Source organism: Arachis duranensis, chromosome 10, assembly GCF_000817695.3.
Source record: "Arachis duranensis cultivar V14167 chromosome 10, aradu.V14167.gnm2.J7QH, whole genome shotgun sequence".
In the NCBI taxonomy this organism is placed as follows: Eukaryota; Viridiplantae; Streptophyta; class Magnoliopsida; order Fabales; family Fabaceae; genus Arachis; species Arachis duranensis.
In genome coordinates this window covers 9,565,385-9,577,621 of record NC_029781.3, presented here as the reverse complement: position 1 = coordinate 9,577,621, position 12,237 = coordinate 9,565,385, and the positions used below count along the sequence as shown (strand labels likewise).

Sequence of the window (12,237 nt, the reverse complement as noted above, 5' to 3'; positions counted from 1 at the left end):
TTATGCTAAATTATCAAAGTGCTCTTTTAGAACTAATAAAATTGATTATTTAGGGCATACTATCTCAGACAGTGGCGTCCACATGGAGAAAGCCAAGGTTCAAGCTATTTTGGAGTGGCCTTAACCAATCAATGTGAAACAACTAAGAGAATTTTTTGGTTTAACCAGGTACTATCGTCGATTCATTCGTCACTATACCTCCATAGCTAGTCCTCTTAATGATTTACTGCGTAAAGATGCCTTTGCTTGGGATAATGGAATCACAGTTTCTTTTAACATATTGAAGGTTGCCATTACATCCAAACCTGTCTTAGCTCTTCCAAATTTTGAGCTACCTTTTGAAGTCGAGACTAACGCCTCAGGGACAGGGGTTGGTGCCGTGTTGATTCAAGAGAAGCATCCTATAGCCTTCTTCTCAAAGAATTTGTCTCCTTCGCTGCAAAAACAATCATCTTATGGTAGGGAGTTCTACGCAAGTACAGAAGCTGTAGCAAAGTTTCAACATTCTTTTCTAGAAAAAAAAATTCATAATTCGTACTCTGACCAGCAGAGTTTGAAGGCATTGGTAGATCAAACTCTACATACACCTGAGCAACAAAAGTGGCTCTACAAGCTACTTGGGTATGATTATGAGATACAGTAAAAATCGGGGCAGAAAAATGTTATTGCTGATACCCTTTCACGAGATTTTTTTGCAGCTTGGTCTCATCCCAATGCTAAATGGATGGGGATTCTTAAATCAGAAATTGAGGTAGATGTGCAATTGCAAGAATTGTGGCAGCAATGTCTTCAAAACAGGCAGGTTAATCCACATTATACGGTCCAAAATGGTATTCTATTATGGAAGGATAGAGTAGTACTTCCTGTAACCAGCAACCTCATTCCTCTTATCCTTCATGAGCACCATGATAGTCCGGACAGGGGACATTTTGGTATCACTAAGACTCTTGATCGGATCCACTCCTTATTCTACTAGCCAAATATGCATAGGGACATTTGAAATTATGTCCAGAATTACTTGATATGTCAACAAGCTAAGGCCAAAACTACCAAGCCAACAGGGCTTTTGCAGCCTCTCCCTATTCCCCACCAAGTATGGGATGACATATGCATGAATCTTATTACATCCTTACCTCCCTTTCATGGATACTCGGTGATCATGGTTGTGATTGATAGACTTATCGAGTTTGCTCATTTTATTTCTCTGCATCATGATTTTGATAGCAAGACAGTTTCCAATGCTTTCATCAAGCACATTGTTAAACTCCATGGTTTTTTCCAAGTCAATTTCTCCGATCGTGATAAAGTGTTTATTAGTAAATTCTGGCAGCAATTATTCCAAGCTCAAGAAACCACTTTAGCGATGAGCTCAGCCTCTCACCCGCAAACGGACGGTAAAGTGAAGTCTTGAACAAGACTTTGAAAATGTACCTTCGTTGCTTTTGTTTTGAGAATCCCAAGCGCTGGCTTGGCATGCTTTCGTGGATACAATTTTGGTACAATTCTACTTATCACAATAGCATAATGATGGCCTCATTCAAAGCTTTATATGGATGTGATCCCCCTTTCTTGGTCAGATATAAAATTTCAGCAAGGAATGAGATTCCATTACAGGAACTGTTGCTAGCTTGGGACAAGTTGATTGAGCAACTTAAATCTACCTTGTTACGCTCTCAACAATTCATGAAGACTCAAGCTGACAAGCGTCGGCGATTCGTGGAATTTGAAGAATGAGACTTAGTATTGATTAAGCTCCAGCCATACCGGCAACACTCTGTCGCATTACGTCGTAGCCAAAAGTTGGGAATGCATTATTTTGGACTCCCCATCTACAGAAAGTTGAGTTCAGTAGCTTATCGCCTAAAGTTACCAGTTGAGGCCAAAATCCACAATGCGTTTCATATTTCTGCCTCAAGAAATTTAGGGGCGAGCAACATGAGCAATACTTGCCATTGCCACTCCATTCGAGTGAAGAAGGCCATATTCTTAGTCCGCATGCCATTGTGGACCACCGAGTCATCTTGAAACATGGCCAAGAAGTGCAGCAATTGCATATACAATGAAGACAAGGTACAGAGGCTGAGAAGGCGTGGGAGGATGCAACAGAATTTCTCCCAACTTACCCAGATTTCAACCTTGAGGACAAGGTTGAGGTTCAAGAGCGGGGTAATGTAACGAACAAGAGAGTAGTAACTAAATGGGAAAATAATATAGTGGGGGCAAAATGACCATATAGGACAGAGTTAGTTAGTGAAAGTAGACACATGGAGCATGGTCCAAATATTCAGGGCGTGAGACGCGGCAGCAGAAGACGCACTATTAGTAGAAAATTAGAGAATCATGGGCGGTAGATGATGCTGGTATTTGTCTCTTCATCTTGAATTCTCTTCCTCTCTCAGGTTCTTGCAGGGAGTTCATGGCTGCTACTCTTTTATTTGCCTCAATAATTTCATTGTTATAGCTTCATAATAACTGTCTTACTGTTTCCTCTCTTACTTATGTTCTGTCATTCAATTCCTTCACTTATTAATACAATTTCACTATAATTTTGAGGCATATACCACTGTTTACTGTTCTATTGCATCTTTATATTTTCTGCACCCTTCTACGACCCTTTAGAGTAATTTCTCCCTATTTTTTCTGTCTTTTTTTTTAAAAAAGAAAATGTGAATGCTTTTGTGGTTTGTTGTTGTTAAAGGATGAGGTTATGGCAAGCTTGCGACAGTAGGTGGTGATCTTAATTAGGTGATGAAGTGTGATGGATAATGTTATTAGTGATAAGGGTGAGGGTGCGAGAAAAGGTGACAATGGCAAAGTAGGATATTATAGTTGTGACCGTTGAGAAGGAGAAAGGTGAGGCTGACAAGGTGAAAAGGACTCTAGGAGTGGTAAGATGGGAAATATTTGAAATTTGGTAGGTTGAGTTTTAGATGTTAGATTTAGATTCAAATTTAGTTGGATTTAGACTTTAGAGTTAGGGCTAAATTAAAGGTAAATTTTAAAAAAATAACTAATTATTGACTGTCAAAAAATTAATAATAGGAGTAAAATTTAAACTTATTTTATATGTTAGAGATAAAATTAAATGTTATAGATAAGTTTAAAAATTTTTAAAAATATTGAAGACAAAAAAATATACTTTATTCTTTAAATTAATATCTCATTTACATTAACAGTGTAAATTATTAGTTTATTTGTATTATTTTAATTTTAATACATTATATAAAACAACATTTATTTTATTATAATTTATTTTAATATAAAAATTATCAAATATAAATTATGTTTACACCAATTTACTTTTAATGAAAATTAAGATTGTAAAATCAATTTGATAAAAATTTCGTTTGCAAACATTAACACAAGCACACACTTAGTAATGGAAAACCACGACGATGGAAGAAATTTTCGCAACTTTCTTTTCTTTTTTTTAAATATCATTATGCACCAAACGCCATGTTTTGGACTAACACTGCATGTTTTAGCGCTCAATTGATTAATTAGTCAGATGTGTTAAGTACAAACTATCTTTTATGGTTGTATCTGTTAATATTTACTTCATTTATGACCAGTTTTAATACTTTATTTAAGTCAAAAATAAAATTAGACATACCAACCCGTGATTATATTTAGATATATCTAAATATATTTTAAAAAATATTTTTTATTTTTATTAAGATATATTTAAATACAAATGGCATGCATCTCACATAAATATATATTTAAAATGTATCTGAAACCTGGGAATTATTCAACAAAGAGAGTTATTTAGATAAAGACACTTAAAATATCTTTTTTTAAAGATGTCAAGTAATTAAAATTTAATACATATAATTAATTAAACTATGTTATTTTTATCAAAATTAGATCAGATAAATTGATTTGGCCAAAAAATTGATAAATTATACTTTGAACCGGTCTAAATTAATATTTTTTATAAAAAATAATTATAATATTTTTATTATAAAAAATAATTAAAATATTCTTTTATAAAAAAAATATTAATTTAAATCAGTTCAAGGTTTGATTTACCAATTTTTTTATCAAATCAATTTATCTGATTTAATTTTGATAAAAATAATATAATTTAATTAATTATATGTATTAAATTTTAGTTAATAACAAATATCTTTAAAAAATATATTTTAAACATTTTTATCAAGAGTCTCCTTTTTAACAAAATATTTGTGTTTGATAGAATATTACAAATACACCGGATGAGAAAACCCTAATCCAGATACACGTAAAACGTAGTAAAAGCAAAATGCCATGAAGGTGTTATATTTCCGAATTCTACATGTAAGGCTGTTACGTATTGTAGGAACCTGACGTATTGAATTATGCATTTTAATGACTTAATCAGATGATTTTTTTTCAAAATGAAACTAAATGAAACAAGAAGATAAGGTAGTTTAATTTTTAAATATTAAAGATACGGGTCAACCGAAGTTGCAGTGATAATAAATCTTCAACACACTAACCAAAATTTGGCGCACACGCAACGTTACCGTACTGGAATGGCATGTGCACAACACACATCACACATAGAGGTGAGAAAGACATGCTTCACTACCACTTTTTACTATTATTATTATTTTATTTTATTTTATTTTCTTAGGTATATATTTGTGAAGAATATAAAAATAGTTTTTTTAAATAATTTTTGAATAATAATAAATAACAAACTTGAAATTCTATGAAAAGCTTTGTTAACAAAACATTTATTAAAAAAATAATTAAAAAATATACTATATAATTAACAAAATTTATTATTTTTGACCAATTCTTATTCAACTCTAAATTCTAAAAACTAAATTTTAAACACTAATTCTAAATCCTAAATTTTATTAGTATAAAAATAAAATATTAGTCTTAATGTGGTGACTAATATTAACAAAATTATTGATCCAAACATTTCTGTTAACTGAATTCAACACACATTAATCTACCAAAATCATAAGTTTGCAAAAGCACGAAAAGCTCATTCTTGTGAAATATGTTCTAAACTTTTATCACATACCTCAACTTTTTCTATATATTTTTGACAAATTTAATACATATTCTAAGAAGAATTATAACCAATAATTATGAAATTGTTCATATATAATTTTTAACTTATTATAAATAAAATAACCATACTAGATGTATGTCAAAATCAGTCACCAGTATAGAATATATATTAAAATACATAAATACATAATAGTTAATTTTAATGTACAATAGTATTTTTGTAAATAAAATTTGAGTTAATGTACAGGTTGGGTCGGCTAAAAGGAACCTAGGCGAAAAGGTAGAAGAAGCATCGAATGAGGAAAAATTGCGTCAACAAACAAAACATGGCATACGAAAAGGGAGAGTTTCCGCGGCATATATGATAACTTGTTACCAAGAACACCAAGACTTGGCAAACCGGACAAGAATTGCATTTGCAGCTACTTCAAAACTATCTTGATTCTTAAATCTTTATTTTTCTAAAGCTAGCGTCACTTGAAAGTTGGAAGATGGAAACACTTACATTAAACCAGAAAGTTTTAAGCTAACAAAATTTGTACTGGTCAATGCATGGAACATAAAATTGACTCAAAATTAACGCTTGGCAATTTTAAAGCATGATTCTCCAGTATTTCTCAACTCATCGAATCAAGGATTAATTCGTTGTATACACAAGACAAGATTCGAATACACAACTCATCATATACACAATACTTTTTCCGCTCTAAATTCTGGCACAAATTCTGGCTTTATATCATAAACAATAAAATGGCCACGTATGTATAAGGATAAATCATATCTTCACTAATACACCAAATAACATTGGTGTCTATAAATAGATGCTGAAGCCCATTTTTTGGTGCTCAGTAATTGATAGTTGAATTTTAATATCTAAACTTTCGACACCTGAAAATGGATTTGCATAGCACTGCTTTGGTTTAGGGCTATGAATTTCATCTTCATATCATATACAAACTTCGATGTTATTTGAAATTTTGAATTGAACATAACTATTTTCTAGACCAAAAAGAAATAAAATAAAACAGAACCACCAATGTTATATCCCCTCCAACTTTTCGCTATTCTCTTATTGGAATTCATAATCCTTATTTATTAAGAAAAATAAAAAAAAGACCTAAAATATAATACAAATGAAAATACAATCTGCCAATTCACTGATTCAGTTTCAGCCATCAAACTTCAACCACCTCCACACAGCAACTGTAGGAACCTCGAATCTTGTTGAATCCAAAACTTCTGTGATAATATACGATGTTAACCAGAGACATCTCATATTGCAACTTGCAAGAATGGTTGCATTTAAGTGTATAATTCTAGATGGCATTGGGACCAATCAATTTCCCAGCAGCTGAACTTCTACGGTTCTAATTTCAATCCTTTGCCAGGTGATCCGATTGTTCTTCAGGATGTTGCTTCTTGGTGGTAGCTGTAGTTGTGAATGCTTCCCTTGGTTCCTGTAAAAACATGAATTAGACACGAGTACACGATGGCATGTGTTATGAAATAATTATCTAAATCTTGATGATAATGGAAATTTTCCTCTGTACCAATGAAGAAATGCAAAGAGAAAATGAAAGAAAACTTGGTTAACAATTTCTTAAGCTGGTTCATGTATTGCTAAATTTAACAATTCACAATGTCAGAAGCATGAAAGCATTCAAAGCAAAGCACTATAAGAAGGTTCACTGAAGAACAAAATTTTGCAAAAGGAAACATAGTATAAATTTTTTCTCCAGAACAAATTTTACGATTAGCCAAATAGAAAAAGGTAGGGTACGCAATCCAATTACGTTGACATAAAATGGTAAGCAGAGATGATTACCAAAAGCATTCCTCATTCTTTTGGCAATAGAAAATTAAATTCAAGATGCACTTTTTTACATGTCCTTAACTAACAAATGTTAAGAAAAATACCATCTATATATGCTACAATACCTCATCTACACTTTTCTCGTTTACTCCATTGTTGAAAGGAGAACCTTCATTACTTTCCCTCTGAGGTGTATATGTGGAATTCTGATTTTCTTCCAAGTCTTTGCTTAGTGGATTACCATTTACAGTGACTTGAGATGTGGATGGATCAGTATCAGTGTTAACATGCTGAGAATTTTCAACATTATCATCCCCATCTTGATTTCCCTCTTCAACTGTTATCTCATTAGTCTCATATACTTTAGTTGCTTTAGATGCTGCTTCCGCGGCTTTCCTTTTTTCTTCTTCTCTTTGTTGTCTTCTCCTTGCCTCTTGCTCTTTAAGTTGCCTAAATCTGCAACAAAAAGTCCAGGACAAAATGAAAATAAAATAACAGCACTATTAAACGCTGGTGGCTACTTATATAATTACCGACCTTTCACCAGGCTGTGGCCCCCCTGATGTTGATTTCTCATCTTGTCTAGCTTCTGTTTTCGTGGAATTTACTTTAGGTACCGACTTCGGAATCTTCATTTGGTCATCCTTCATAATATCATCTTGAATTTGAACTATAGGATTTTTGGCACCCCCTAATTTTTGAAGCCATACTTGTTGAGCAGTGCTCAATATATTATTTGTTAACCTGCACATAGCATAATAAGTAAATACGGATAGACAGGAGACATGGTTATATAAATATAAGGCAAACAATAAGCTTCTAATTAAGCTCACCAATAAAGGCTTAGTCCAGAAGGAACTGAAAGAGCAAAATAACCAATCATTAATGGAAGGAGCTTGGTGATGGCTTGAGAACTCTTCATGTTGGGATCATTAGGCTGAAAGTTGACATGGAAAATGTTGAGCAACTCAGCTAATAAGATATACCCAGATGCATTTTCATGTGCAGACACATGAAGTAAACTAATATGAACATTTTTCTATTAATCTTGTATAAAAGTAAAGGAGAGTGAGTTGGTTACATGTGATTAAGCTAATAAGGTAAAATTCAGTTAGAAAGGCTGGCTATGGATGCAGAAGAAAAAATGTTAAGTACTTAAAGTTAAAGATATAACTTAGCCATGGCTCAACACTTGTAAAATAAGGTTCAGTATTTAAGTTAAAGATATAACTTAGCCATGGCTCAACACTTGTAAAATAAGGTTCAAGGGAAATATTGAGAAAGGGAACCGACATGTATATAATTTAGTTGTGCATATAACAAGACTGACCTGTGATGACTGCATTATTTGGACAGAGATGTACTGACTGACTACCAGCAACACGGGCAAGACAAGGTAAGCCAATGTGTCTGACCATCCAAGGGGAGGGTGACCATCCTGAAATTAAATGATTAAAGCAAAAGAAGTTAAAAATTAAATTAAATTATTTGCCAAATCACATATAAATTGAAATGGAAGCAGCAAGAACAAAAAATGATATTGCAAAGAACTTTTTGCAATAACTTTAGCATAGGTTAAAAATAATTCTGAAGAACTACACTTAAGAAAAATGATGCAACAATTTTTCATTGATTCATTGAATAAATCTTTCTTATGAGACCACAGCTTATTAGATCACAAATATATTAACTAGCTAACTAATCTAATTTGGTATATATGATCCACAGATGGTGCACCCCCAACAGTGGAGGGTTCCTTCTAATATGTGTAACTCTCAATCAGCAAAAAGGAAACTCTTGTATGAGGGTGTAAAAAATTATAATAGAAAATGGAATTCTCCTATAAGTTAACTATTTAAATTGGAAAAATACAATAGAAGAGCTTTCTTATTTAGCAGAATAAGCATTGCCAACAAGGGAAACATTGTAAAGAATGCCTAAAACAAAGCACGAGAATTCAATATGGTCGTATTTCAAGCCAAGTTGCTAAAAATAAAATCGGAACTCTAAACATTATTCCATTTTCCTCCTAACATACAAAAACATTAGTTTACTCACACTACGCCAATAAAATATGTCCACACTCACAAGGGAATTCAACAACTTCACACAGATTCTCAAAAGACCATGAAACATTGAAACTGGTCAACTAAAAAATATAAAAGAAATATACTTCTTATTAGTGATACAAATGATGGGACAATTCACAATTTGGAAAGAAGACCAATGCCCTAGACAAAAAAAATATGGTACTTGCAATGCCACAAAAGTAGTGTTCTCAATATATGTAGTTTTACTTTCTATTTTCCAAAAGATACTCACCACAAATGGAAAAAGCCAAGAGATACCACTTCCATTTTGACGAGCAGCAACCGTTGTTGGACCAGCAAGAGAAGGTATCCAGAAGAAACCTTCTGTAAGGAGTCCCTTTGTAATTATTTTTCAAATTAAAAGAAAAGGTAGCATTAACCATCAAAGGTAGATTCATATGACCAAAAAATCACATCAATGGATAGACTATCAGATACCAAATCAGCAGAATACACAAGATACCTCATCTGCCACATTTGAAAGGGCTCGATATAGGCCAATCCAGACTGGTATTGTTGCAAGTGTAGGCAAGCATCCTATGGAGAAGAGAAAAGACAGATTGACGAAAATATTACTAGGTAAAAAATTTAGATAGAACATTAATGCATTATACTGGATTAATTGATGCCTGCATACCCAATTAAGCCAAAACAATAGACTAAAAAATGCTTGATCAAATAGTTCCATATATCTTTTAATCATATAAAAAAAGAGAACAAACTGAACTTGTGATATGAAAGCTTTGGATGGCTCCATCCAGGAAACCAAGGACCATATTTATAAAAAATTTTGCAATATAGTCTTTCATTCCATAAATACCTGCTAGAGGATTAATGCCGGCCAATTTATACAACCGAGCAGTTTCAAGTTGAATTCTCTCCTGTAACAAAACAATTCATAAAACTTGATATTTGAATTACACTCCTATCAGTCAAAGATAACAGTGAGAAAATATAGACATAAGCATGGGCAATTTAGAATGGAATTTTGTCAGCAATGATAGCAGCTCATTCAATTCTCCAGTAGCACAGGGGAAAAGAAATAATGCTATTCATGGCTATAGCTGCCCAGCAATATATCAAAAGTTATCCGAAAAGTTATCCAGTATATTCCCATAGTAGCTTTATTATGTTCATAATCCAAACACGTATATTACTTATGGAAGCTATAAAAGATACCTGATCACCAGCATAACGTTGCTGGATAGCTTTTATTTGAGGTTGCAGTGATCGCATAGCCATGGCAGATTCTACCTGTGAACATTTATTAAGAAAGTTATTTGTAATGAACATTTTTAACGTCAATAGCAAAGAGCCAATGACAATCAGTTCAGTATGTTGTCAATTCATCAACACTAGCGAATTTGAAGCACATTTCAACAGGAACAAACCTGTTTCTTTGTCAACGGAAAGGTGGCGGCTTTTACGAGAACTGTGAGCAGTATAATTGCAAAACCATAAGCATATGGCGCATGCAAAGTAGAAAGTCCATCTTTGAGTACCTACCGAAAAATTGAAAAAACACTTCTCTCATAATAATTGCAATGTGTACGATGGCAGTAGTATAACCATATGTAGTTATACAACTACAATTGTTGATCAAAGTAGTTATCTACTTAAAATTTCATATATGTAACTAAGTTATTTCATAACTTCAAAGTTCAAACAATAAAAAAAGGAAGTTTGACAAAACAACTATCACTTGACTGTTAAGTAGTCTACAGACTCGTGTACGAAGGTGTCATTCATTACCAGCAGAAGTAACATATTGTTCTGTTGACCCAATTTCAATCTCCAATATGAATGGAATATATTATTTCATTGACCTGACCACTATCAGCATCATCATCTCTTGACTTTGAATTTGTCTAATCGACTCCATGACAACTTAACCAACTATAGGAAATTGCACAGCTAGGATTACAGCAACAATGGAAATAATGATATTTACTTATTTAGCACTTGGAACCCTATTCTTTTGTGAGTTGTGTTGTCATCTTCAACAGCAAACACCATGAACAACCAACCACTATAACTAGTGCATTGCACCACCTTTAGCTTCGCTTTCACCATGCATTAACCTTAAACTGCAACTACTTTTAAGCATGGTTTGGTTTCTTTTTTTTCACTTTTCAGATTTATTAATTTTATTCGTCTTAGTCTTATATTTTTTTTTTCAATTACCATTTCATGTTTCCACTATCTTCTTCAGTGCAGTACAAAATAGACATGGAATTAAAACAGGAAATAAAACCAAACAAGCCCTTAATTCGCCATTCTAATTCACACTAGCATGCTCAAAACGCTCCAAACACTGAATTCACATATTCCAAATTCAAATTCAAATCATGCCCTCCAAATTCCACACGCTAAACAAATAAAAATTCATTTGAATAGAAAGAGATGGAAGTTAGGATAAAAAATAACAAGAAGAACAATACCTTGAGCACAGTTTCCATGTAATTGGTGATCCCCGAGAGCCAATCGTTGTTCTGTTTGGCGGTGGTTGTCGCCGTCGCCGCTGTGTCGGAATTCGAGACGGCGGCATCCGCAATCGTGTAGAGGAACCCTTCCGCCCTATCGAACAGCTCCCTTAACACCTCTCCGGCGGCGTCGGGCTCCGGCAAGAACCCGGGTTTGAACCCGAACCGGGCCACCGAAAGCGACCCGCGGAGGAAGCTCCTGGTCGAAGCGGGAACAGCGTAGGAGTGAGACCGGTTCAGGAGAGGGAACCCAGTCCGGTTCCCGAACGGAGTAGAAGCTATGTTGGGCGGCGCACAAGGTAAGAGAGAAGCCATTTAATTTGGGCTCTGAAACGAGCCGGTTCAAGAAAGAAGAACGAAGAAGAGAAACCCTAGCTAGCAGTAGCAACACAAACCAGTTCGGTTGAACAGCGGGGTGTGGCTGTTTTTGTTTAATAGGGTGAGGAGGAGAGAGCAGAGGGTAGACGAAGGAAAGTGGAGCAATGGAAATGGAGTGAGTGGCGTTGTGAATCTTATGATATTGTTGGAGGGCAAAAACAAAGGTTGGGTGTTGGTGAAACGTGTTGTTAATTGTAAATACGTTTTTGGTAATAAAAAATTTTTTTTAGTTGAATTTAATTTTGATGTCCTATTAATATAGAGTAATTTTATTTTTATATATATATTTAATTACATAATAATAAAAATAATTATTTTTTACATTGACTCATAAATAGTCATTTAAAAAAATAAATATAATTATATGATTGTGTATAATTATTTATACTATTAGTATATTAAAATTAATTTTTTTTTTAGTTTTGTTTCTAATTTTTTTTAGTTAGTTGTGTATTTAAGTAGT

The 12,237-nt window shown here is 33.4% G+C and overlaps 1 protein-coding gene across 2 annotated transcripts; it reads right to left on the bottom strand.

The window, feature by feature from the left end:
- Positions 1–5,905: 5,905 nt before the first annotated feature.
- Positions 5,906–11,932, bottom strand: LOC107468999 (ALBINO3-like protein 1, chloroplastic). 2 transcript variants are annotated; one of them, XM_052255329.1, is made up of 12 exons: positions 11,355–11,932; positions 10,305–10,415; positions 10,093–10,167; positions 9,734–9,794; positions 9,377–9,450; positions 9,146–9,250; positions 8,154–8,261; positions 7,657–7,760; positions 7,361–7,567; positions 7,136–7,279; positions 6,949–7,102; positions 5,906–6,467 (listed from the first exon to the last, which is right to left on the bottom strand). In XM_052255329.1, the coding sequence occupies exons 1-12, from the start codon at positions 11,709–11,711 to the stop codon at positions 6,384–6,386; spliced, it is 1,584 nt and encodes a 527-aa protein (XP_052111289.1). In that variant the 5' UTR covers positions 11,712–11,932; the 3' UTR covers positions 5,906–6,383. The 2 variants fall into 2 exon arrangements, with proteins under 2 accessions (XP_052111289.1, XP_015943865.1); XM_016088379.3 differs by having other exon boundaries at positions 6,949–7,279; positions 11,355–11,931.
- Positions 11,933–12,237: the final 305 nt, after the last annotated feature.